The sequence below is a fragment of the Trichoderma virens genome, assembly GCF_000170995.1.
Source record: "Trichoderma virens Gv29-8 chromosome Unknown TRIVIscaffold_3, whole genome shotgun sequence".
Lineage (NCBI taxonomy): Eukaryota > Fungi > Ascomycota > Sordariomycetes > Hypocreales > Hypocreaceae > Trichoderma > Trichoderma virens.
This window is the reverse complement of record NW_014013746.1, coordinates 1,460,356-1,486,823: the sequence shown is the minus strand read 5'-3', so window position 1 is coordinate 1,486,823 and position 26,468 is coordinate 1,460,356. Positions and strand designations below refer to the sequence as shown.

Sequence of the window (26,468 nt, the reverse complement as noted above, 5' to 3'; positions counted from 1 at the left end):
CCAAGTCAAAGCTCCCACTCTTGGATGCAACCCCGGGCTTTTGGTCTCTCGCATCCCATCTTCTCTTCTCTTACTCTGCATCCACATGTGCTTTTGCTTCTGCCGTCCTTCGTCTTTCTCTGCTTCTGCTTCTGCTTCCGAGCCAGCAATGCTTCGCCCTCCATAAACCAGTATAAATACTCTGCCGCCGCCCGCATTTCGGTTTTATCCTCCCTCGAGCCATCCTCGCGTATAGTCTGGTTCCATTCTGCGACCTCAAGCCTCCCGACACCGACAACTGCGCTCAACTACGGCCCTTCTCATCTTTTTTTTTCTCTCTTCTTCTCCTCTTCTCGTGCCATGAACTAAGGCCGTCCACCCTGCGACCCGTCCGGGCCTGCTCATCTGCGAGGCTCAACCTGCGTTCCCCCTAGATTGAGCGCACCACCTCCAACTGGCAATTCCGCAACGAGCGAGCCCGACGCTTCCACGACTCTTGACCTCCTTCCACGCAGATTTCACTGCCTCTCCAGCTGGACAGCTACGACTCATACCAATGGCCGCGAACCCGTTCGAAACACCTCAACTCGGCACCGAACTCTTCGACCTCTATCATGAAAACGCCGCAATCGTGCGCACCGCCATTCCACAGCTCCCTAGCGGCGGATGCAACTTTGTGGACTTGACGCCCGGCGCCGGCGGAGCGCGATGCGGCTGTCGTCGCTTCTGGTCCTTTCAATCTACAGGTAGCCCCATCGTGGATCAGGTCGGATGGTGCATGTGCAACCATCATGCGTGTTTCCATGATGAGCGTCCTCGAGACCAGCCACAGCCGGCAGAGAGGATGCCAACTCCCAACACCGGACTCGACATTGAAAAACTACAGTCTAGGCAACGACTAGACCCCTTGAGCCCGACGACGGGCCTCATCTCACCTAGGGAAGCAACTGCAGTGCTTGGACCCGAACTTGTCAGCTTCACTGGAGCTCCCCCGTTATCCTTTCTCCAGAAATCTTTCAATGGCCCTTTTGATACTCTAGCTGCCGTTCCCACGCCCCAGCAGGCGCCCAATTCAATGCCGGATACAATGGCCTGGACTGATATCGCGCACCCAACCCAACCAAATGCCAGTGGTACACTACCACCTATTCCTCCTCAATGCCTCATGTCCCAGACGGCCTCGACGACTTCATCCATGCGAACCAGGTACCTCAGGCCCTTTGCAGGCAGAGGCTTGCAGACTCTCAGCAACAATAGTCCGGCCGGAGTGCCACAGCAATCCAATTATCAGACTGCTCTGCAGGGATCTCCCACCCAGCAGAAGACAGCGAGCGTCGAGGAGACCTTTGTCTTCGTAACTGCTGATGAGGAATCACCCTCAAGGCCGAACACAGCTACGACCCAAATCGAGCCCCGGGTTGCAGCGGCAGTGGAGGCTATCCCTCGCGAGACGTTAAAGAACCTCACAGACACTGTTGGTGCCCACGCGCAACGGCTTGATAGGTTGGAGACCGTCTCCTTCTCCAGCAACGCCCACGAAGAGTGTCAAGACAAGTATGAACACATGGACCTTCGTGTCACCGAGTTGGAGAGCAAAGTTGAAGACATTGAGAAGCGTGTCCTTGATGACAATGCGAGTCTCCGTCACGATCGCCAGGACGATGCTGCCACCCCCAGCGTGGTTTCGGTCAGCTCCAGTGCTGCCAACCGACCAAGCTACTCGCAGGAAGTATACAGTCAGCTCCAGTCGCTACAAGCCCAGGTCGACCAACTTCAATCCATCATCCCTTCTTGGAACAATCCGTGGGAGATTGAAGTTGTCTTTCTTCCCTTTCCTCTCAAACGGGTCTGGCAGCATATCCATCAATTTAAGACAGACCCCAATACCGAAAACGGAGAGGAATGGACTCAGCTCCCCATGACACTGAGCACGTCCACGCCCAGAGCTCAATCTCCATTTTTGAGCGAATGGTCCACGCATGACCACGACAGGGAATGGCTGTTCCCTAGGGCCTGTGGTAACAAGAGCGTTGCCGACGAGCGCCTGAGGAGCCGCGGGCTGGTGAAAAGGATATCAATAAAGTCGCCAGATGCAAGGAGCGTTAGCATGGCGATGTTAGCTGCCTTTGGAAATGTATTCCGTGATATGCAGATGCACACAAGACCTCGAAGCCCCGGCCTGAGGGGGCCCAAGTTCATGGGCCTGCAATCTTCATGGGTCCCTCTTCGCAAGATCCACAAAGATTCACGACTACGATTCCTTAGCCCCGACGAAATGATGACTCCAGCATTGTGGGATGTGCAGTTTCTGACTTCAGTCATGATGAAGGCATCAGAACCTAGATTGTTCGTTACCCATCCTGACGCATACCTCCAGGACTATCAAGCATATGACTCGGCCTGGACATGGCAGAGGCTAAAGGACGTGCCACCGGCGTATCCTGACGTTACAGAGTCGCAAGAAGTGCCCGAGGCGGAGTCCCCTGAAGAGTGTTGGGCGTGGAATGATCTGCTTGATGAATTAAAGAACGCGCAACCCCCCAACAGAAACCACCGCCAGGTGTCAATATCGCGCTCAGTGGAATACTTCTCTGCCAGTCCTTCGTGGCGAGCGACCAGCCCAGCTGCAGCTGCCCGCCTCCAGAGATCGATAACAAGGAGTCGAGAGTCGTCGGAGCCACCGTTTATCAGGGGAAGCTCGGCAACTATAAATTCCACTATTATCCAGAGCGCAAATCCCAGGCAGCGACTCTCATCCCGCGGACACAGTCGGCGGCCCTCACCGAGCATCCATGCCTTGCCTCAGGCTGGCGTTATGAAGAGGCGCCGGGATCGGTCACCTAGCTATCCTCGGTTCACTCCGAGGAGGACCGCATCGCCAATTTCCGCATCTATCCCCTATCAGGACCGGCAATTTGATCGGGGAATAACTCCTGGACGCAGCATAACTCCTGCTCGGGGCACTACCCCAGGTGGTGGTTATGCTACGCCGTACAGCATCGCTCCCCTTCAGGAAGTCCAAATGGAAGGAGGAAGCAGCGTTCATGAATCGCCACACCCGTCTGACGACGGTGATGACGAGGACGATGATATTGATATCCCGATTTACGAGAGCAGCGGCTCTGACCAGTCCTTTGTTGACGAGAATGGTGATGAGAATGGTGATGAGAATGATGGCGACGACGATAAATCCATCATCGCCAGCGCGCAGCCAGCTGCTCGGCCCCATCCCGCTCTTCGGAGTAGCTCCCCCACGTGGCAGATGCGGGATGTACCTTGGCCTTCCATCCAAGATCATGGCGATACCCACCGTTCGGATGGCGAGAATGTCGACCCCAACGTCATGGATGTTGAGCACGAGACTGACAACAGCAGTCAGCCGTCTGAGTATCCGAGCACGCAAAAGGCGTGGCCGGGCCAGCGCGAGGACGCATCATCGGAGTTTAGCATCCACCAAGACGAGGATCATTGAGCACTGTCTGTGGATACGTTTTGATCTTGTTCTTATCTTCCTCGCATCTTTCTTCTTCACAACTTATCCAAAACGTGGCTTGTTTTGGATGAGAGATTGTTCAGCTTTAAGGCAATGTTTGATTCGAGTACTCAGCTTCAACAAAACAGTCTTGAGACGGGATTTATGAGTATAGGTCGTATATAACGCCGGGTATTGGGTGCGACATTTGGGTTACCCTGGAGATGTGCAAAAATGGTGCGGCCAACGTGTTTAATATCTAGCTGATGGGATTTTTTCTTTTCTTTTCATGTCTTATGCATGGCGTTGGAGGTGTTCGTTTCGAGGCCGAGAGATCTATCTGGCTGGGCGGTTTTTGGAATACAACGGGCGGCTTTTCATTTTTTTTGTCTCATTAGTATACTATACTCTCTCCCCCTACACCTTTTGTTCGCTTTCTTTTGTGTTTGGGATACGCCCAAGTATAGGTACATGGGACTTTCGTGAATAGTTCTCATAGACAAGAACACATATACCGCGAGAAACTACTAAAGTAGCTCTCAACCCAGATACAAAAAACCGTCTCAAACTAAAGATATTTTCGGCGTGTGATTCCACAAAATCGCCAATGTCAAAGTGCCATTCAAAACCCGTCAGGTGCTAAAATGGGGAGGTGGCATATGACAGGCCCCACGAGACACACAGAATGCTACTACACCACAGCACGACCAAGTACAAGTACTGATTGAATATCTTTGCTTTATTTAATTTTTTTTTCATGTATTGACAAGTATCAGCTACCTATCTGGTATAATGTTTTTTTCGCGCCAACAAAAAAAAAAAAAAGACAAGTCTAAATCGGTAAACTGGGGGTAGCAAAGCAAAGCAGAGCAGAGGAGAGTTCTATATGGTGATGATGTGCGGCATATGATGATATGTCATGTGGATAATGATATAGTAGTAGGTGCATGTGTCTGTATGTATGTACTTTGTGTGTGAGAGATAGAGGATCGCAGCAGCGGGATCGGGTATCAAAGGCCCCCCCAGAACGACTCTTAAAAAATGCCCAGGGAAACTCCTCCCCCCAATCAAAACACCAGAAGAAATGCAAGGGAGAGAAGGGGAAAAAAAAAGAGGGAAATCGTCAGTTCGTCGGTGATGATCACTCGTCGAGAGAACCATTTGTAAACTCCAAGATGCAAAACAAACAAAAAAAAGGGGGGAGGGGGAGGAAATCAAGGTGCACAAATTGTAAAAAAGAGAAACAACGCCGGTGCGTTCTCACACCCGTCTAGAAGCGCCCGAAAAAAAATGCAGGACCTTTCGTTCCATTAATGCATCATTCCTAGATGCGTTTCAGGCTTCGAAAAATCAACCAACCACTTCATTATGATTCGGTCCCTCTTGGGTATCAATTCCCCATCTTTCATTGGGTATACTTCCAACCATGGCGAAAAAAAATGTCCAAAATATGTAGCAGAATGGAAAACAGACAAGGCAGTAAAGATTAGCTTTGTGCTGATGCATATGCCGAAATATGCATGTGTGTCTAACTGTACCAAGTACCTTTGGGATCAATCTCGTACAGCAGGCGGCATTTCCGATCTGGGCAGAGCGTTTGGCGCTCAAGATTCTTGAACTTGGGCCCACTAGGTCCGGTCACGTAGTGGTACTGGCCAAAAAGCCGCCACTGTCGCATATCTGCGAGAGTGTAAGTCTCATCGCCCCATCGGCCCTGGTAGTGCAGCCACGTAACAGGAGCATCTGGGTTAGACGCGGCCGGGGTGAAGCTGTGAGTATCGTGGGTGAGTCCTTGCTCTGCGATGCCGTCCTCGTGCTCGATGGTATCCTTTGGGTCTTCAAGTGTATAATCGTAGAAATAAGCGTAGTTGTTCAGTGCGGGATCCCATAGCGGACCCTTGTCCGTAACGTCCTTGAGCATTTTGAAAGGCAAGACATAGGGATGGTTGCCGGGCAGGGCATACATGGCGTGGGAGCCAACGGCCGAGTATATGACGGGCCTGTCGCCGCGTTTCTCAACTGCTTCCCAAGCATACGCCTGACCACCCTCGTGCTCTGAGAAGAAAATGCCACGGGGCACCCCGTTTTGAAAGCGCACCATGCAATGCTCCCAGTCACCCACGTGGTTTCCGAACCGCAAGCCAAGCACGGTTTGTCCAAGGTTGTAGCTGTAAAAGAAGAACCAAAAGGCATCGATGATACCCGAGCCCTTATCCACCAGGACAAGAGTAGCTGGCGCCTTGGAGTAGCCATCTGGGTCTGGCTTGTGACCGCGCGGAACGATGCGTTGCTGCTCTTTGCCAGGGCTGGGCGTAGGAGCATATGCGGGTACGCCTTTGTTTCGAGGATCCGAGATGCGATGAACGGGATGCTTCTTGTCCACGTCGAACCAGGTATCGGGCTCGCTATGCGGCTTCTTACCATTTCCCACAGGAGGCGGGGTAGAAGCATCGGGGTCGTCAAATGGGTTCGGCAGGTTATCGTGGCTATGGAGCCAAGCCGGTCGAGATTCAACGTCCTCCACGCTGTGAAGCGTAACCATCTGATTATCGTACTCGTTGAGCGCCTGCAAGTTGTGTAGTGATACTTTCTCAGTCAAGTTCAATAGTTTGTGGTCGACAGTGACAACCATGTGCTCGATGTGTTCGCGAATGTCGGAGGGCCAAAATTGCTCGCCAGAGTAGAGGTGTACAAGCGGGGCATGATCGAGAACATATTGGGGAACATCCCTAAGGGTCCTCCGTCGCTCCTTTGGGTTTCTCTTCAGATCCGATCTCTTGCTTTTCCGTAGTTCTGAATATGGTGTGTTAAGTTCGGCATCCTCCTCCCATGTACGGTCCATACGCTTGCGCAATTCCACTCGTCCCAGCTCATCTTCAGGGTCGTCGTCGAGGATAGGCGGGAGCACAGCAGGGTCCCTTCGCAGATGGTGCAGGCCGCACAGACTGATCCATCGGCAGGCCTGGCGATCCCAGAAGTAGGGACTGCTGCTGACCCAGAGTCGGTCACGAGCGCGACTCTCGGGACCTTTGTTTGAGGGATCGAGGATAACGGGAAGGTAGGTGGCCACGAAGATGATGATGGCCAGCGGCACCATCACTATGGTGAAGCGTCGCAACCAATACATGGCGGCTTCGATGCGCCGGAGCGATCGGCAACAACAGGTCGAGGTATCTGCGTGTTGGTCAAGGTCGATATAGATAGTCGGGTGGTAGACGGTATATAAATCGCGGTTGCCGGGGGCCCGAGACGCTCTGCTGGAGTAGCCGGGGCGACTATGATGCAAATGACGATCGTATTTGGTAAGGCTGCGGATCAAGGATGACGACGAATGTCTGCTGAAAGACGAGGATGAATGTCGTGCAGCAAAAACCTCATTGAACAAGAACGAACGACAGAAGTCGACAGGCCTGCGTTCCGGAAGAGGCGGGAGGTCCGGGGGGCGGTTGGGGCTCGAAGCGGATATAAGTTGGGAGACAGGGTGAGGAATGTAAGGCCTATTATAAGTGCATCACGAAGGGGAAACGACGCTGCGAAAAGCACTAATCACGGCGCCCCTGGCGACATGGTCGAGCGGATCACAAGCAATATCAAAGAGGAGGTGGGGAAGAATGAGGAGTGACAAAGGAAAAAGAGAAAAAAGGAAAAGGAAGAAAAGCCAAAGCGGGAAGCGTAGCCATCGACACGCAAGATGGTGGTTTGAGATGAGGGTGTGTGTGTCCCAGCACGGTACTTGTCCAGGTACATGCATTCGGGCGGCAGGTGGCTGCTCCACACCGGCACCGGCCAGGCATTCTGCGCTGTACGACTACAGTGAGAAACAGAGGGCACAGGTACCGGTACCTGCTGCCCTGCGGCTGGGCTGGGACTCTTTGCCACGCGGCGACGTGGTTGGCCCTAGGCGCTCATTTTAGCGGGCGGCGGCGGCGCTGATTGGGTCGGCATTGCTCGGGCGCTTCGCGGTACCTCGCAGTGCTGCCTGACCGCCCAGCACAGAGTACGAGTACGAGGGCTGTGAGGCCGAGCGCCGGGAGCGTGAGTACCTGTACATGTGCCTGTGGATTTCTGGCGGAGGGAAGGAGTGTCCGGCTGAGCCGCCCTGACAGGAAAGCCAAGGCCAACCTTCCGCGGCTGCCCCCTTCTCCTCCTATCATCTCGCTCTGTCATTCGCTACAACTCCGCACGCTTCGGCACCATGTGTTCTTGCCAGCGACGTTCATACCTACCTGTAAGCACTCAAGTGCTACAGGAAAGAGCAGGTACTAAGGTAGCAGTACATGGAGTGCTACGTGGAGCCTCGCCCGCCACTCCATTAGGATTGCAGCGGATTGCGCCTCTTATGTGCCAATTGGGTATAACGACCACGTCAGGTAGCCTGACGGAACATGTACAAGTACAAGCGTCGGGTCTCTCCCTCTCCCTCACACTTCACATGCGCATCAAGACAAGACAATAACCGACACTCTCCCAGTTTCTGCTTCACCTCCTTCATCCACCGCCTGTCTCCATGAAACCCCGCCAGCCGCATCCCGAGAGCCTATAGAATCGGGCTGATGCCGCATCGTGGGACGGTTCGTCGTGCTAACGGGCCTTGCGCATGTCATCCCGAAAAAAAAGAGAAAATTCTGCCACAGTCTGCCACAGTCTGCCACAGCCTGCCACAGTAATACCTAAAGGAGATGCCAGTGTTAGTGTCTTCGTAAACCACTAGTCGCAGCCCCAGGCTACCCTGAAATCCACACGATGGAAAAGGCAATGGCTATTCGATATTACGTAGTACTCGATATGCATATACAGTAGGTGCTCAATCAAAAACTCGAAACCCCTGTTGTTTGACTTCATCAAGCTGTTGTGTCTGGATTTACCGAAACATCACTACTCCAATCGACCTGATCGGCCTTTGCCCGGTACTTGGACGCTCCAACAAACCTTTTTCTGTCTTCCCTGTCAAGCATGCTACCCCAAAAACCTTAAACTGGTACGTCATCAAGCCATATCCGGAGCAGTCTGCATGAATTGAGCCGGCTTCAGTCTAAAACCAGAAAAAGAGGATAAAAGAAAAAGCCCGATCAAATGCCACAGCTCCGAATGCTGTGACAAGACGTGACGACAAGTAATTCATCCCCGTGCGTGTTTCTTGAGGCATTTCCTGCTGTATTCTACCCATCTGGCCACTAGTCAGCGTGCATACATCTTTTTTGCATCTTTGCAACAATCGGCGCTGGCTCCCTTCAACAACGGACGCCACTTTTTAGCTCCGACATCGTTGATGTCTCTCAACGGAGACTTCGTATGTGTGTACATGTACAGCTGGCTTACCTCACATATGCTATGCAAGTGCTAGTGGTTACGTGTATACGGCTGGCTTACCCGCATCTGCAGATTATCCTCGCCTGTTTATAGTTTGTAGTTCACAGGATTGATTATCTTATACTTTCATCCATCAATTACCTACATATAACACGTCTCACTCAAACCACAACGTTCGATTTGGCTGCATTATTAGGGTGCTTCGTACTCGTAAACCCCTGGTACGCACTAGCGGCCCTCCAGATGCTCAAAGTCTCGGTACATGGCATGGAATGGCATGTTTGAGCTGGAATCTGGTCTGTCCACGACCATGGTCACGGTCATGGCATGGCCGCCGCCATTGTCGTGAATGGCTTCTCTCCATGTAGTCCATGTTCATCATCTTCTACATTGCCGACAATTCCCACACCCTCCCGCGTATCGGCGGACCTTGGTCGCTGATATGGTTCTGGCCAATAGCAGTACATGATATAAGCATGCGGCAGTTGAAGGTCATCTCGACGATCGCGGGTTGGAACACAAGGCAATGAGCCATCCATGCAAACAATACTAGCCTCACCTGCTAGATTCATCCTGTGGACCCTTAAACTGCCAGACACCAAGAGATCGTCCCGTTGCTGCTGTGTCCTAAAACCCGCTTGTGTGTTAGGCGATGCAGCCATGTGTGGCGAACCACTTCTATAGAGGCGGCCACATGGCATCGCCAAATGGTCAGCATCACCCTATCATGGCTTGGCTGCTTAGACGTAGATATGCAAGGCTACCGCCAGTTGTGCCTGCTGGGCAGCTAAGGGTCACACATGACTCTTTGTCGCATTTATCCGCAAGCGAAAAACAACATCTGTGCTAGATGGTGATACAGTCAATGGCCCATCAGTTTCACTCCATCTCTTTTGCAGGGCTAGTCATGCATCACCCCTATTGCTGTTTGAACGCTTCTTGTTTTGCTGCTTCTTCGTGGCCACTGACAGAGTGTCGTGTCTGGGAATGGCATCCCGATTTGCTATTGCATTGCCCGTAGCTGGATCGAAATGTCTTGGGTCTCGGTCGTATCAGTTCTTTCAAAAGTTATCACATGAGCCCAATTCTGGGCTAGTATCAGTTTCATACTTCCAAGCGGTCTAGAGTGTAGATTTCGACTAGTAGAATGCAAGATGGCATGGAATCAACCGGCAATCACCACATAGCCGAGTTGCAGAGAACCCCCCTTTGTGAAGGTATCACAAGTTTTGCGTGATTTTCCATTTGAAGCAGCTTTGAGGATTAAGCGAGTTCGCAGGCTTATCAGGAGCCTGTCTGGATCCAGGGGGCGCGGGGCTACAGGTGCTCTCCATATCAAACCTAGTCAAGCATTGTCACATCGCCGTCGCCGTCGTCTTCGTCCCCATCGTCGTCCTCGTTTTCATCGTCAAAAGCCGCGCGCCTTCTTTCTGCCCCATCACTGTCCTCGTAGATGTCATTGAGGCTATCGTTATCATCTTCATCATCTTGAATCCCAAAGAGCTCGTCCCAATGACTTGGTGTTGGGGTGGACAGCGTATTCGAATCCAAAGCTGAACCAGCGCCCCTATCCGTTGTCGCTCCTGTGCCTCTCGCAGCAGATGCTCTCCTTCGTCTACCTCCTCTGCGGGCCTGACTTCGCCTTGTATATCGGCGTTCTCTTCTGTCGCTCTGACTGGCTCCATTGTTTTGATCAACACTGAGACTAGGCTTTTTCCTGCGAGGTTTGAAATCTGGTCCCTTTCTGTCGTCAAAATCTTTTCCAGGACCATCCATTGCGTATACTGTAACTTCATCCGCGTCCCCCCTTTTCTTCTTCAAGGCAATGAGATTTTCTAGGAAGCGTAACTGTTGCGCCCTTTCACCAGTCCTATCCTTCCCTGGTGGGATGCGAATGTTCCACTCCTCGCGAATAGCCGCCAAAGAGTCCTCCTGGGCCACCTTGGGTTTCAGAATCTTTTCGGTGGTCAAGATACGCGAAGAGCTGGCTCCCAGTATATCCACGCCACCAGGAAGATGGCGAAGAGCTGGCAACTGGGAGGCATCCTTAGCTTCACGATCGGCCAAGATTGCTTCTGTGCCAATAACCTCTGCCCATTGCCCCTCAAATACCCGGCCTCTGTAGGATATGATCGGATTGCGAGAGTGAAGTTCGAGTATCTGTATTTCTTCCAGGGGCTCGTTTTCTGACTCCTTGTCGCTTTCTGTCGCCTCTGGCACAACTTTCGTAGTTTCCACTTCTTTTTCTTTTCCCTTTCCTTTGTCCTTTTTTCCTGGTTTTGCCGATTTCTTAGCGTCGTTACCGCCAGCATCCCCCATGGCTCTTAGACGAGGATCTATGTTTGCGTCCTCTGCATTCTCCTCCTCTTCTGGTGCCTCCTCTGGTTCAGGGGCTCCACCTTCATCTTGACCATTGTCTTTACCGTTGCCATCTTCGTTATGATTGGGGTCTTGCTGGCCAACGGCAAGGTCAGGCTTGGCGTCCAATTTCAAGTGATCGGCGTACTGATCTGACCAGTTCTTGTAATACCCGCCACGGCTGTGATGATGGGCTTTGGCTGGACGATCCTTGAACTCTGGATATGATAGCTCAAGTGTTAGATAGTAAGTCTAATTGGTGGCATGGGTTAGCATCCAGTATCGCGCAATCGAGCTGTTGTGTAGAGGAGCGTAGACCTCACCTCTGTCTCTGTAGCTGAGTATTCGTACTCCCACTCATCCTGGTCATCTTGCGAGACCTGCTGCAAGATTGTATCGACGTTCAAGGCGCCAGCTTCATCTCCTAGCCATGGCGATGCCGTTGCTGCTGCTGCTGCTGAGGTTGCCATGGCAGCCGGCTACAGAGCTTATCCTGCAGACAGGCAATGCGCCGGGCAGCACGAATGGCAATGGAATATGATGCTGCAACGGAGAATGCGTAGATGAAATTGTCCCTTTGGTCGAGCTACTGAGGCACTGTAATTGTCGCGTACCTTCGGATGCATGCACTAAGCCAGTTGAGCTTCAATCAAACCAAGAATGAAATGCAGGAATAGCTGTAGCGGGGCCAACGTGCAAAATGCAGTCGCTCTCAGAAGAAGCTCTTGACAAGTTTAGGGCGTCTACTTTCGGCATAGCGGGCCGCTGTTCAAGCCTAGACCCCCGCTATCGCTCTCAAGTCCCGTTATCAGGGCTACGATAAGAATTTCGGATCTCAGTTCATAGTGGTTGAATGTTTCGACTCAGAGTCTTCTTGCTTGACTCATAACTCGCGGCAAAGCATTCCTCGACTGCAAAAATTATCAGGAGCACATATACGCTCTCTTAATAACACCATTCAGCACATGAAACAGCATAGCCGGGCTGTGTAACTATTCTCAATCCCAATCAACTTATTCGCTGAACCCCGCGGACTTTGTGCAGCAGCAACGGGCAAGATGCCCACGGTTCACCTCTTGGACTACGTCGCCGGCAATATCCGTAGCCTGGTGAATGCCATTGAGAAGTTGGGCTATGAGGTAGACTGGATCCGGTCTCCCGAAGATGTGCCCAAGGCAGAGGTTTGTGATGGTTGAGCCCTTGGAAGTGTTGCATCTTACTCACCCGTTGTGACAGAAACTCATTCTGCCCGGTGTCGGCCACTTCGGTCACTGCATGACCCAGCTCTCTCAGGCAAACTACCTGCCTGCGATAAAAAAGCACATTGAAGATGGCAAGCCCTTTATGGGCATTTGTGTTGGCCTCCAAGCCCTCTTCCAGGGATCGGAGGAGGACCCTGAGGTTCCCGGTCTCGGCCTGATACCTACGTTTCTCACGCAATTCGATGAAAGTGACAAGTCGGTGCCGCACATCGGATGGAACAACGCCAACACTGGAGGCAAGGTCATGTACGACTTGAGGCCAGACTCCAAATACTACTATGTCCACTCCTACAAGTCCCCTTACAGCAAAAGCGACTTCGAAGCCCAAGGTTGGACAGTTGCGACAGGTACCTACGGAAACGAGACATTCGTCGGTGCCATTGCAAAGGGAAACATTTATGCCACTCAGTTCCACCCTGAAAAGTCTGGCGTTGCTGGCCTCCGGACGATCAGGGCCTTCTTGACCGGCTCCGGAGCGCAGAACCTTGGAGCCGATCTACCATCTGAAGTGGCATCGGTTGAGCACAAGGACGGCCTCACTCGCCGACTCATCGCTTGTCTTGATGTCCGAACCAATGACCAAGGCGATCTCGTTGTCACAAAAGGTGACCAGTACGACGTTCGTGAAAAGGGCGCCGACCGCAATGTCCGCAACCTGGGCAAGCCCGTGGAGATGGCCAAGAAATACTACGAATCTGGTGCTGACGAAGTCACTTTCCTCAACATCACATCTTTCCGCGATTGCCCCCTTGCTGATCTTCCCATGCTGGAGGTTCTCCGACAGACTTCACTAACTGTCTTCGTGCCCCTAACCATTGGAGGCGGTATCCGCGACACCGTGGATACCGATGGCACAAAGGTCTCTGCGCTTGATATTGCCACCATGTACTTCAAGTCCGGCGCCGACAAGGTCTCCATCGGCTCCGACGCCGTCCTGGCCGCCGAAGAATACTACTCCCTCGGCAAGAAGCTCTTCGGCAACACCGCCATTGAGCAAATCTCCCGCGCCTACGGCAGGCAAGCCGTCGTCGTCAGCGTCGACCCCAAGCGCGTGTACGTCCCCAAGCTCGATGCCACCCGCCACGCCATCATCGAGACCAAGTTCCCCGGCCCCAAGGGCGAGGCTTTCTGCTGGTACGCTTGCACCATCAAGGGTGGCCGCGAGACACGCGATATGGACGTTGTGGAGCTCACGCAGGCCGTCGAGGCGATGGGTGCGGGAGAGATCCTGCTCAACTGCATCGACAAGGATGGCACCAATAGCGGATTCGACCTCGAGCTCATCCAACAGGTCAAGAACGCTGTCAAGATCCCTGTCATTGCGTCTAGCGGCGCCGGTAACCCGGGACACTTTGAGGAAGTGTACAACAAGACTACTACGGATGCCGCTCTTGGTGCCGGCATGTTCCACCGAGGAGAGTATACAGTAAAACAGGTCAAGGATTATCTCCAGGAAAAGGGCTTACTGATACGACAATTTGATGGGGAGCTATGATTAAGGGATACGGGGAAAAAAGGGGGGTGGGGTTAGGGTGGGTGGCTGGGCATAGACTATTCGCAAGACGCAATTGATGCATTTCATGTTAATGAATACGTAAAAGAATTGAGAGAGGAAAAGAAAAGTTTGAATCCATTCACAAACTAGCTACTATATGTTGGCAACTACCCGATAACTGCTTGGCCTAAACACCGTCGGAGTACTCCGTACAGTCTATCCCTGTTGATCGATGACTCCAAATGAAATGTCGAGACCCTCTTCATAGGCAGTTTGGCCAATGCCAAAAACGAACAACACCAAAACATGAACAGTCCCAACTAAAACTCCCGGGATGGTACTAGCTTCAAATAATAACAACGAGAAGCAGAATCATTGACCAACGCCCCTATGCTTTTTGATTGCGTTTCGATGCATAAAAAACGAATAGGCGGTCCCAAAATCGACAGTCTGATGTCTTTAACAAGTGAAACTGATTCCCCAATAACGAATGTGCAGAAAGAAGCATGTAAATCAAGAGAGAAAAAACTAGAGTTCCATGCCCATGAAAATCCACTGTTTGCTAGTCACGTCCAAGTCGTTGGCCCAGTGATCTAGTGTGGCCATGTCGAAGCCAACCCATTGAAGGCTCTTGATCAAATCACGAGCATTATCTGCAGGCAAGCGGCGATCGAGACATGTGACGATCTGGCTACAGGCCAGGGGACCATCAGCAAGCTCAATGAGCGCCATAAGACTATGTAAAGATATGTTAGCAATGGACTCTTAACCAACCGGCTGTCCTGGAACAAGGTTGCAACTTACGCCTTTTTCAAGTCTCTTCCGAGCACGCCTTCAATGTCGAAGAAGATGAAGAGAGACTTCTCCCTCCCATCGTCTGCCACAAAGGCGCGGAAGCTCGATCCGCCAGCGTAGTCCCAGACTTCCATCCAGGCGTCGATCCGCGAGCCAGCCGGAACTGCGTCCGGGCCCTGGTTGAATGGATCCGCGAGGTGGTTGTCTGGTGGCGGCGATTGTAAATAAGCACCTGTCAAGCCGGAGCCATGGATAGACAGGTTCCTCTCACCAAGGAACACGGTCTTCATGGACTCACAGAAGAATCTCTCACATTCTTCCCTGATCATGAGTGCTGCCCCCCCTCGTCGCTCCAGGCGTCTGCCTGGAATGTCGCGCTTCTTCTGCTTAGGAAGAAGGGCGAGCTGGTTGGACGAGGTCAATGCGGCGAGGGGGGGACTTGAAGGAGGAGAAGGCAGGCCTGAGGAAGGAACCTCAGGAATACCACTCCGCCCCTAGAGAAACGAGAGACATACGGTTAGAACAGGTCGACTTCAAGATGAGCAGATTGGGAGGAGGAGAAGAAGAGGACGAAGCTTACCTGTGACCCCCGTAGTGCAGTAGTGGAGGCCCTTGAGGTTGGCGGCAGAGTCAACAACGTAGCAAGAGGCAAGGACGTTGACACGGGCGGTCAACTCCTCGCCATAATTACTACTGTAATTTATATTTTGGTTACTCATTGGCGCCATTGCTGTCGGATTCCACGGTGATTGCTTGGGAGATCTGTTTCTTGAATAAGAGATGGAGATTACCGAGCCTTGGGCTAGGTCGACTGTGGGTGGCGAATGCTTGGTGAGGGATGTGCAGAGCAGCGGAGCGATCAATTCGGTCTTGATCGAAGTTGTGAAGCGGTGCTTTTGTCTATTGAGGATCTTGAGAGATGTATTCGGGTCGATTTCGCGATGCTGGTTCGTCGAGCTGATGGTCAGACGGCAGTTTGTCGAAGCGGTTTTTTGCAGGGAAATTGCGTGCAGGTGGGAAAAAGGGAAAAAGCGGAGGAGCACAGGAAATTCGGCAGAAGTGGTGCGCTTTAACGTTCACGCTTGCTGACTAGGACGCTTCCAGGCCGTTCGGCGGGACATTAGCAGGCCGCTTACAGCGCTTCAGGGCCTGTGGCCAGCGGAGCAGGAGGCGCTGAGGTGCCAATCATCCGGGCTGCCAAGCCCACATGCTGGCCCGTGGAGGTGTCCAGTATGACTGATGGATGGATGTGATTCACAGCTTCGGCTCGGCGTCTGTGGACACTGTCTTGGAACGCAGCGGCTGCGTGCGGTGGCACAGTGCGATGCGTCGGCCATGTTTGTCGCCGTCTGCGGCCCCCGAGCTTCCGCTGTCAAACGGCGCTGGATGACGAAATTTTCTCTTGCCAAGGCCGTGGCCTCGTACAGCATTGATCAACTACTGATTGCAGATTCAGCCCTCGTGTTTGACGATAGGGGTTTTGGGTCGAGCTGAGTTGGCGCTCTGTAACAGCCGTGTGCAGCCAAATGGGCTTCGGGTTTCATTTCAGGACATCTTGATTACATTAGGTGCAAGGTCTTAAGCCTTGTCCAGCTTAGCACGAGGACGGCTGCGAAGCTGTAGCTTTCAGCCATTGCGTCTTAGCTCTCTGTACCTACTACGAGGTAGGCAGGTACATGGATGCTGGAAGTGGGTGACAAAAACACTTTGCCACCGTGTACTACCACTTTCGTCTATGCAGCCGCGATTACAGTGACACCGATGGTGACAGTCTGTGCGCCTCATGTCTTGCTTAGGTCCAGACACTATGGAATCAATAATCTGGCCGTTGGCTTACTCTTGCCTCTAATGTTTAAGTGAAGTATGGGCTACTGACTTAGCAATGGACGAATGCTCACGACGAGACAATGAGACACTGTGAGACACCATGAACGCATTCATCTCCATAGCCACCCCATAGATTTAGACTCGTCGATGTATACATGAAAACAAACAAGGAAGAGAGAGACAAGTGTTTGCATCTGCAGACTTGTCGGCCGTCTGCAATGTACATTCATGTATGCTATGACCACTACTTACATCCTAGGTAGATGGGCCCTTTATCCATCTCGCTACCCAAACAACTTATCAGGTATAGATTTTAATAACCCTCTGAGGCCCAGTCATCACAAGGCATATATAATAAAACAAATTTGCCAGACCCTTTGTTCTGGCATATGCGCCCGATGTAAAAGAAAAGCAGAAAAAACGGAATCAAGACAAAACAAGCAAAACCAAAACCAATCACAACCCTTCTCCAACTCCTCCAGCTGTTCAGCCGTGTCTCGCACTGAGGCTTGCAAAGGCATCGGGGCTGTGCCGTCCATTCGTCCAAGCCATGTCCATACCCAGGTTCATGCTTTCTCTGCTAATCTTGCGATCTGTGGTAAAGGGGTCTGGGGCTACCGCTACAGGTCCGCTCTTCATAAACGGGTTGTTGTTTCCTGCCACTGGCTGCGTCGCGCTCAGAGGTGACTGCGCCGGAGCTGCTACAGAATGCATGGCCTGCATCGGCATGGGTCTGTCCTCCGGGATAGTTGGCGTTTGTACGTGTATGTTAGGATCAGAGACCGTGGGACGGGCTGCTTGCGGTTGGCCATACAGCGCAAGGATGGACGCCTTATCCTGACGCTGAGGCTGGTAAAACTGCTGCTGCTGTTGTAGTTGCTGTTGCTGCAGTTGTTGTTGTTGCAGCTGCTGTTGCTGAAGTTGCTGCTGTTGTCCATAAAACTGAGGTTGCTGCTGAACCACTTGCTGGGGGTACTGCACGCCATTGTTCAAAAAGGGATTCGTTCCAGTCAAGTGAGGCTGAAGTGGCGTTGGGCTCTGGAACATGGTCGGCAAAGACTGCTCTGGAATCTGGGTGAGAGAGGGCGATGATATCCTAGTCGGTGATCGCGTGAAGGGATTGTTCGCATATGCCGCAGCCTGGTTGGTGTTAAGCGATAGACTTTGTTGAGGTGCCTGCTGCTGAAACTGAGCCGGTGCCTGCGTGAAGAACGGATTGTAGCCCGTCTGCTGTGGTGCAATAGGCTGTGTGGCAGGCTGGGGGTATGTCATGCTATTCTGGAAGCTCAAGTTCTGATATTGCTGAGGCATTGACGGCGCAGGCTGTGACTGGTGGTACATCGAGAACTGATGGGGGGTCGAGATGACCCCACCAGTATGATGAGGGAAAAGAGGCTGAGCTACTGGAGACAAGGACATGTTCTGGAAAGCTTGGGTGACAAGGCTGGCTTGTTGCGCTGGTGTTCCATAGGGATTCGTCGAGTTTATGAAAGGATTGTTGGTTTGAAGCGTCCCGGTGGAGTGAGCCGTCTGGGGCTGGGCAGGCGGGAAGATATCGAACGGGTTCGTAGACGCTGCTGAAGCCGTAGTTGGGCGATCTGGAGTCGCGTCCTTCTGTGGCACGCTCAAACCCAGGTTAAGACCCGCAGCATTCGAGCCTACCGGTGTCAGCGATCTTGAAGTTCGCAGTGTCCGTTCAGCTGTAGGGGCGGGCCCTGGCGATCTGTCGCCCTCGCCAAGACGAACGAGTGCCTCAACAGCGCGCTCCAAGTTGCCGTTGACTCCCTTGAGAATAGTTGCATTTCGGTGGTCGTCCTGGAAGCCCATGTCTCGTAGTCTCGCGAGCTTCTTGTCTGTGTCGTCCTGACCGTAGTCTACCGAAGCTCCAAAGACTTTGGACTGTTTGTTCGCGTGGTTCGCATGGTTGGACGAAGAATTGGAGTTCGCAAGCTCCTGCGCAGCGGCTGCCTTGGCCTCCTTCTTCGCCCGCGACGACAATGGGAATATTGATGAGGCTGATCTGAATCCGAACTTGGAGTTCTTGGGCGGTAATGGTGGCGGAGTGCCCTCATCCAGCTGAGGTTTTTTCAGCTTCCCAGCCTGGCCTGAGACAGTATTGACATATTTTTGCCGGATGAACCTCTCCATAGCCGAGTCTGCCTCGTCCACGTCAATGGGGACTGATGCTGTCTTGTTCTCGGGGTTGTATATCTTGTTCGACGCAGTGTTGCCGACCTTTCGCATGTTCTATGGCCAAAAGAGATAAGTTTCCACACATTCATAACCTTATACAAAGGGGCGGCGCTCGCTCACGTCAACTTGCTCATTCGTCCATGCATCCATACTTAGCGACTTGACCTTGGATATGTGCGTGCCTAGTTTTCGATGTATCGCAGCGCAGCGCATGCATAAGAAGACGCCCAACTGTAATTGCACCGGTTAGCATGTACCATCTCGAATCGCAGCGGTGATGACCAGCAGAGGTTCATTGAGGGAGGGATATCGTACGCTCCATGATGCCCAAGCTGTAACACAGGTCGCGGTTAGCAAGAGGTTGTACGAGATGTGTGAACGGAGACGTAGATGCATACATGGATTTCGCGCGTGACAGTCGGCGCACTGGTCATTGCCTGGCACGGAATGTACCAGCTCTTGCAGAGTCGCCTCATTACGCGCCTGCTGGCGCTTGCTCAAAGGACCCGTCATGACGCTGTCGTGGCTGTCCAGCGATGTCTTGCTTCGAGATCAAGCGAGTGTAGCAGAGGCAAATGCGCGCGTGAAAGCTGAAGCGTAGGAGGACCGGGGTGCTCGTCGTATCCAGGCAATTGGAGACCCAACCGGGCCTTTTGATTTTCGACGGCTGGCTGTAAGATGAGGCTTTGGAATCAGACAAGGGTCATGGCGATGGAGACGGGCAAGGAGGGGCCGTGCGGGAGCTGGCAAAGCGGCCAAACGAGAATGTCGATGCCACCAGGCAGCTCGCAGATGGCGGACAAAGAAAAGCAAGGCACGAAGCAACAACCCGACCCAGGCAAAAAAAAAAACGAGACGAGGAGAAAGCACGAAAGAAAATGGTGCTAGCGAGGCAAGCGATTCATGGGTGATGCGATTCGATTTCGGACTACCCACTGGGGAAAAAGGAGAAGCATCGAATCATTACCCGACGTTGGTTTTAGCCTGCAGATGCCACACGACCAGCCTGGGCTAGCAGAAAGGCCAAGGCACCGCGCCACAGCGTTGTGGAGAGGCCCGAGTGTTCTAGTCTTCTAGAGAGGCGCTGGCTCAGGGCCTGCAGACGCCTGTTGAGACGCCTGTGCAGATGCCTGTGCTCAAGGCGAGTTAGCGGCCCTGGCCCTGCGCTTCAGCGGTGTTGGTAGCGCTGCATCCTTCGTATTTGGGCGCCAAATGGGTTAAGGCACCGACATAGACCCGTCGCGGCGGGGTTAATCGATAAGGCTGGGAGATTGCAAACAATAGTCTGGAGAAGAAGAACGTGGAAGCCATGTGCGGATGAATCACCAGGAGATGAGATGCCATGTTCTCGATCTGGCACAGGCAATGGACAGATGGCCGGTTTCGGGTGAGTGGCGTGGCTAGGGACAATTCCCCGGTCGCCAGTGGCTGGCAACTGCATTGTCCGTTTGTTTGTTAGCAGACCAGGTATATACATGTATGTATAAGTCATCATGGCTTCAGGATGATGGATGGCCCTCGGTAACACTCAGCACAAGTGCCTCATTGTTTCCTTCTCTTCATCAACGCAATGATTTAGAGGATTACTCTTTGTTATCGAGAAATCAGAAAGCCTTCATACCCACACTTGATCGCGTGGAGCTATTCCAAGCCCCGCAAACCTCATTCTGTATCCGATTTATCTTCGTCTGATGTCTTGAAGAGCAGTTTCTGGCTCACGATATACCACGGCCGTTGGCCACCGGGACACCCGAGTCCACATCCGGACATACTATCACCGCACATACAAATCACATATGTCCAAGCAGGGCTTTTAAACTCCCGTCCGCTGTCACTCACGTGCCCTTAACCCGAGGCTCCGGTCTTGCCGGCCCATTGACATTTTCGCGGTCGGAGTACAGGTTAAGCAACCTCCGTGGAGGAAGTCGGCCAGACCTTGCCTCCTAAGGTCTGGCCTCGGTACCCGTCGACGCCGTGGTGGTGCCACTGACGCAGAGGTCACCATAAGCCTGCTGCTAAGGTAATGCGATTCCAATTGCTAGCTAGGAGACGATATGAATGACAAAGGAAAAATAATGACCGTGAAGCCGCTGGCTGTTCCACGCGCGAAATTTGTCAACAGCCAACTGGCGGCTCGGATACATCCGCGACGCTGACCGTGCCTTGCGCCATCCCTCAAATCGCCGCTCTTGGTCCGTTTTCCAAAACGTCGCCGTCCGAGCCCAGCCGCCGAAAGGGCCGGGCTCTGCTCTGGCATGTCTGCGGGACATTTATCTAGAGAGAGACACCCAGCAGGGACCTGGATGCTGACAGCTGCCAACATTGTATTACTATTGCATGTCACTGGCGGGCTTACTGAACTCTGCTCTGCACAAAACAGCACCAAGGAGCGGGATTGGACCCTGAACTCAGCCACTGCATAACCCGCTGCTAAATCCCCAGCCACAACCCCGTGGGCGTCCGGCACCTACCAGCTAAGCCAAACACGTTGAGCCTGACAGTTAACGTGGTCTGTCCAGAGCTTCAGCTCATCTCGCCCAAAACCTCACCCTTAGACACGCTTCCCAGCCACAACCACCTCACTTATTTGCTCAGTCAGCTTGCTTCACCGTTGTCTGAGCCCCAACCGACGAACCCGACGGCATATCTGGAACATACAGGGAGCTTTGCCATGGAACAGGAGCTTTAAACCACGCAGCCTGTATCGCGACCCTCTGCTACACAACCGACGCCTGAGCCCTTGCGAGAGACATTTCAGGAGCAATGGCTGGCATAGAGAGACTAGAGGTCCATAGCAGGGTATGGCGTCTCTCAAACTTCCCTCCCAAGCATGCAACGCGCTGCAAATGGCTGACTGGAATTCTGTAGTCCTACATTGTCCGCTGGGTCAAGGTCGAGGAGGGGAATACCCTCTCCTGGAGCGTACAACCACATAAAAAGTCCATGTAAGCAGCTGCTGCTTCAGAGAGCCACATGCACCCTACCGTGATCCTAATTGACCGTGATATCATCTAGAAACTTTGGCATCGTCAAACACCCTGGCAGTGGTGCCACTGGTCTCTCTTCCACGGCCGGCGACGATTTCCACTCGAATTCCTCGCAAACACAAGAACTTGCCGAGGGCAAAGCGAGCCGATTTGCCAAGAGAGATGTCACGGCGCAGGACCTCCTTTCCAGCAAGGGCTTTATATCGATAAAATGGCTTGGGAAATGCGAGGCGGACAAGGTGTCCATGGGGGCTTACGACGTGCCCCTGGGGCAAACAGGCATGTATGGTCTGGTCTTTGACAACACATTTTCCAAGCAAACGTCAAAGACAGCCACATTTGTCGTCCTGACATATCCTACCGGCGCGGCTCCGCAGAGCGCCAATCACCTTCCGAACTTGCAGATGCCGAATGCTAGCCAGACCAGCTTGGGTATGCATGGCAGCCCGCCAACTCGAGAGGGGGATCCCGCTGCCTCTGTGGACAGCTTTCATAGCCACCCGAGCAAAGGCCATGCGCGCACTACATCCGAAGCTACTATGCCGGCCAATTACCACGTTGGAACGCTCTCCAAGAGAAGACGGAAGAAGGGGCAGGGCTATGCTCGCCGCTTCTTCTCCCTCGATTATTCCACCTGCACCCTGTCTTATTACTACAATAGGAACTCTTCTGCTCTTCGTGGAGCCATCCCCTTGAGCTTGGCTGCCATCGCTGCTGATGAGAGGAGAAGGGAAATTAGCATAGATTCCGGCGCTGAAGTATGGCACCTCAAGGCGCCCAACGACAAAGAATTCCAGGATTGGGCTCGAGCTCTTGAGAAGGCAAGCAAGCTGGCAAGAGGCCTTGAAAGCCAGCCACAGCAGCCAAAGCTTGGTTTGAAGGTCGATAATCGCACTCTACAACCGGATAACCTTGCCAGCCACCACGGAGGCCGCGACGAAGAGGTTGAGTGGCAGCAGGTTGAGACTCTGGTTAGCCGTGTTGTTGGAACTCGCGATGCGCTGCGCCGTCTGACCAAGGAGGTTGCGGCATTACCGAGACCGACGTCTTCGTCATCACACCACCTGCTAGGTCCATCATCAGGGAGTGCAATTGATGACAACGGCGACGGAGCGGAGAGGAAGTCCTTCTGGAAACGCAAGTCTAGCACCTCCGTACCGACTGCCCCGACGCTACGGCCGGACTCAGCGACGATCGAAGACCACAATGATGCGAATAAGCGCAAGTCTAAAGGAGCGATTCAGGAGGAAAAGTCCCTGCAGGATCATTGCGCGGCTTTGCTGGCTGACCTCGATTCTGTTGTCAGTGAATTCACCGTTCTCATTAACAATAGCAAACGGCGCCGATTGCCAGTGCCCAAGTCTGCCGATGCCGCCTCTCGTCTGAGCTTGGATACGACCTCTACCGGAGACGAGTTCTTTGACGCTGAAGATGCCACAAGAGTCGTCAAGATTGATGCTAGCGACGATGAGATGCACGAGTCAGATGCCGATGATGCCTCTTCACATGATAACTCATCTATTTCATCCGTCGAAGAGGAGGAGGTGAGCGGTGGCGGCACGAACGCGCTGTTTCCAGCCAAGCCGAAGAACCTTGTTCCCCTGCCTCTTGACGTCGCTGTTAGCCGGAGAACTGGGATACCACCAGCGATGGTTTTACCACCTAGTTTGATCGCGTTTGTCCGGAAAAATGTTGGCAAGGATCTTAGTACCATCAGCATGCCGGTTTCCGCCAACGAGCCGATTTCTCTGCTACAAAAGATTGCAGAGCAGCTAGAATATGCGCAACTTTTGGATCACGCTGCTAAGCGCGGATCAGTAACCGAGCGACTGCTGTATGTTACCGCCTTTGCCGTCTCACAGTTTAGCAGTGGTCGTGCCAAGGAGCGAGCCATCCGCAAGCCGTTTAACCCTCTGCTGGGAGAGACGTTTGAATTGGTCCGTTCGAACAAGGAAACCCCTGGCGGCTTCCGCTTGCTCGTGGAGAAGGTTCAGCACCGACCTGTCAAGCTGGCTATGCAAGCCGACTCTGCCAGTTGGTCGCTCTCTCAATCTGCCGCCCCAGGTCAGAAGTTTTGGGGCAAAAGTGCCGAGATTACGACTGATGGACGTGTAAGAGTCGTGCTCCGCCTGTCAGACGGAACTGATGAGCTCTACTCGTGGAACATTGCCACGATGTTTTTGCGAAACGTCGTAATGGGCGAGAAGTACGTAGAGCCTGTCGGAACGATGAACGTAACCAACGACTCGACCGGCCACAAAGCAGCCGTTGAATTCAGAAGCAAGGGCATGTTTGGTGGAAGGGCCGAAGATGTCCATGTGGAGACGTTTGGGCCAGATGGCGGCAACACGGGCAGTGGACTTGCTGGCACCTGGACTAACGGGCTCAAGACGGCCGGCCCTGGAAAATCAGGCGGCGAAGAGATTTGGCGTGTCGGCAGCATGGTGGACAACCCTACACAGACGTATGGCATGACGGCATTTGCAGCCTCGCTTAACGAAATCACAGAGATTGAGAAGGGCAAGCTGCCGCCAACCGATTGCAGATTGCGTCAGGATCAGCGGCTCGCCGAGCAGGGCAACCTGGACGAGGCCGAGATTTGGAAGGTTAAACTGGAGGAAGCACAACGTGCTCGTCGCCGTGTCCTGGAAGAGCGAGGCGAGGCACACAAGCCAAGATGGTTTGTCAAGGCGGAAGAGTCTCCCGAGGGAGAGGAAGTGTGGAGGATCAAGACGGGCAAGGACAGCTACTGGGAAGAGCGCGCGCGAGGTGCTTGGACTGGCGTTGAAGAGATTTTCAATGTGCCCGCGGAATAGAGCTTTTTCGGGCAGTGTTATTACTTCATTGGGTATAAAGACCATTGATGATAGAGGGGTTTGATATTGTTTAAAGATTATGAACTGTTTCCTCTCGGCTCTTTTTCTGCTGGGAGTTGGAAGAATAGATTGCGGGAAAGGGGATGAATGTGAATACGAATGTTATGACCTCTAATTTTGGCGTCTTCTCTTGTGACTACTTGGCATAGAGTTTATCGTTTGCTATGTGATGTAATGAAGGGGTGTGTGTCAAGTTCTTGGCAGATGATAATCTGCATCTTGAAGATTTGATATGAGGCTATAGAACACCCCCTTCTCCTTTTGAAGCTCACGAGACTTTCATAGCATTGCCCTATGCGGCATACAGTATCTTGAATACGGAAAGGATAACCAGGGGTTCTTGCATTGGCGCTCCATACTTCATCTACTCTATCTGGGAGAATCCGATGGGAGATTAAAGAGGCGCAAGGCGGGCAGCTGACGAGCATAGCAAGATCGCCACGCCGATTCAAATTTCCGCACCTCAGAATGTCTCTCTCGAAAAAAAGGGAAGAGGAGAGCGCCGTTGATCAAAAACCGGTGAAGCCTAGCGGCATTAACGGTGCCCTAACAAAGCTTCGCCGACTGTCTCCAGATAACAAGTGTCAGCTGTCGTTGAGATAACTAAAGATGGTGAAGGCCCCTGAAGATCAGAAGGTTTTTGTGGGTTTGGATCTGTGCGGCCAGGGAACTTCCCTGCGTGGTGGCGTTTGTTGGAGTGGGATTGATTCTTCCGGGGGGTTTATTTTGGTACTTTGACAAAGGCTTGATTTTGTTTCTAAATTTTCAAGGTGAGGACGAAAGAGGTAAGCCGAGGGGGGAGTTGGCGATGCTCCGATAGGGCAGCCTTTTTGGAGTATTCGATGTTGAACTGCTTCAGTACATCGACAGGTTGGGGGACCATGAACCTTCAGGCAGGGCATGCATTTTACTTGCATTAGCACGCAGTACGAAACCGCCGTCTATTTTATGCTTCTAGTGAACCGTACGAGTATAAATGAATCAACTGACCATACTGTATCTATTTTCGTTATCCACGGCAACATACTGTACTGGAGATCCAAGCCGTATGGGCTTCGAGAAGCAGACGGTGGAGAGTGGATGCGATGTGCGCGAGAGAGGGGCGTTTTGCAGGGGTGGTGCGGGAACAAATAACCTTGGAAGCCTTGTTTTGGAGCATCCACACACGACGACCAAGTTTCAAGTTTCCGCTAGTATTCGAGAGTGACGGTCCACTTTGAATGTGATGGATGTTTGGTTGTTATATACTTGTACGGTAGACAGGTGAGTAACTGTGAGGAGTTGGTTGTAACAGAGGCCTAGGTCCAAGGTAAAGCAATCATGGATGGGAAAGGTCTAGGCTATTAAAAGAACAAAACAAGCAACATAAACAAAGCAAAAGAATCTAGGCCAAGGGGACCGTGTGGATCGATGACGATGGCCGCATGTCACTGGATGCAACACGTACTCGTACCTTTGGCTATGCCCGTCCCAGAATCGATGCAGCCCTCTTCTCTCGTGTTAACCGAATCTCGTCTGCTCAGCCCGCCAATTGGCTGCAGGTCGGCGTAATACGAGAAGTAGGTAGCAGTAGCATCGCAAATAGACTTTGGCATCGCCCTGGACCATCCCAGAGCAAGCTTCACTCCAATTGAGTTTTTTCTTGTTTATTTTTATTTTATCTTTGGTTGCCGTTGCATTGAGCTGCGCGATTCTTACCAAACTCGAGAGCTGAGCTTGAGCTGAACTGAAGCTGATCTGCACTGGTTGTCACTCGACTCGACGGCCTCCGCGCAGTGTCTCACACTGTCTGCCCATCCCAACCTCGCGGCTTTCCATGCGCTCTCCCAATCTCCCTACATTTCAGTACAGCAAAGCAACTTGGAGCTGGCGGTTTTGTTTCGCCGTCGTAGTTCGTAGTGGCGTCGCCCAGTG

General features: G+C 52.6%; 7 protein-coding genes across 7 annotated transcripts; 3 read left to right on the top strand and 4 right to left on the bottom strand.

Annotated features, from left to right (window-relative positions):
* Positions 1-535: 535 nt before the first annotated feature.
* TRIVIDRAFT_177522 (uncharacterized protein) lies at positions 536-3,451 on the top strand (the record flags this gene model as incomplete). Its single annotated transcript, XM_014104247.1, has 2 exons — positions 536-3,115; positions 3,149-3,451. 2 exons carry the CDS (start codon positions 536-538, stop codon positions 3,449-3,451), a joined length of 2,883 nt encoding a protein of 960 aa, XP_013959722.1.
* A 1,528-nt stretch (positions 3,452-4,979) lies between these two features.
* Positions 4,980-6,578, bottom strand: TRIVIDRAFT_219282 (uncharacterized protein; the record flags this gene model as incomplete). Its single annotated transcript, XM_014104246.1, has 1 exon — positions 4,980-6,578. The coding sequence occupies one exon, from the start codon at positions 6,576-6,578 to the stop codon at positions 4,980-4,982; it is 1,599 nt and encodes a 532-aa protein (XP_013959721.1).
* A 3,524-nt stretch (positions 6,579-10,102) lies between these two features.
* TRIVIDRAFT_32261 (uncharacterized protein) lies at positions 10,103-11,589 on the bottom strand (the record flags this gene model as incomplete). The annotated part of the gene is made up of 3 exons (XM_014104245.1): positions 10,103-11,034; positions 11,092-11,371; positions 11,443-11,589. 3 exons carry the CDS (start codon positions 11,587-11,589, stop codon positions 10,103-10,105), a joined length of 1,359 nt encoding a protein of 452 aa, XP_013959720.1.
* Positions 11,590-12,177: 588 nt separating this feature from the next.
* Positions 12,178-13,876, top strand: TRIVIDRAFT_31655 (uncharacterized protein; the record flags this gene model as incomplete). Its single annotated transcript, XM_014104244.1, has 2 exons — positions 12,178-12,300; positions 12,356-13,876. The coding sequence occupies 2 exons, from the start codon at positions 12,178-12,180 to the stop codon at positions 13,874-13,876; spliced, it is 1,644 nt and encodes a 547-aa protein (XP_013959719.1).
* Positions 13,877-13,986: 110 nt separating this feature from the next.
* On the bottom strand, positions 13,987-15,687 carry TRIVIDRAFT_82039 (uncharacterized protein; the record flags this gene model as incomplete). The annotated part of the gene is made up of 3 exons (XM_014104243.1): positions 13,987-14,612; positions 14,681-15,165; positions 15,259-15,687. 3 exons carry the CDS (start codon positions 15,397-15,399, stop codon positions 14,405-14,407), a joined length of 834 nt encoding a protein of 277 aa, XP_013959718.1.
* Positions 15,688-16,688: 1,001 nt separating this feature from the next.
* Positions 16,689-19,204, bottom strand: TRIVIDRAFT_85301 (uncharacterized protein; the record flags this gene model as incomplete). The annotated part of the gene is made up of 4 exons (XM_014104242.1): positions 16,689-18,745; positions 18,812-18,922; positions 19,007-19,023; positions 19,090-19,204. 4 exons carry the CDS (start codon positions 19,202-19,204, stop codon positions 16,985-16,987), a joined length of 2,004 nt encoding a protein of 667 aa, XP_013959717.1.
* Positions 19,205-21,454: 2,250 nt separating this feature from the next.
* TRIVIDRAFT_85298 (uncharacterized protein) lies at positions 21,455-24,667 on the top strand (the record flags this gene model as incomplete). The annotated part of the gene is made up of 3 exons (XM_014104241.1): positions 21,455-21,490; positions 21,560-21,636; positions 21,707-24,667. 3 exons carry the CDS (start codon positions 21,455-21,457, stop codon positions 24,492-24,494), a joined length of 2,901 nt encoding a protein of 966 aa, XP_013959716.1.
* Positions 24,668-26,468: the final 1,801 nt, after the last annotated feature.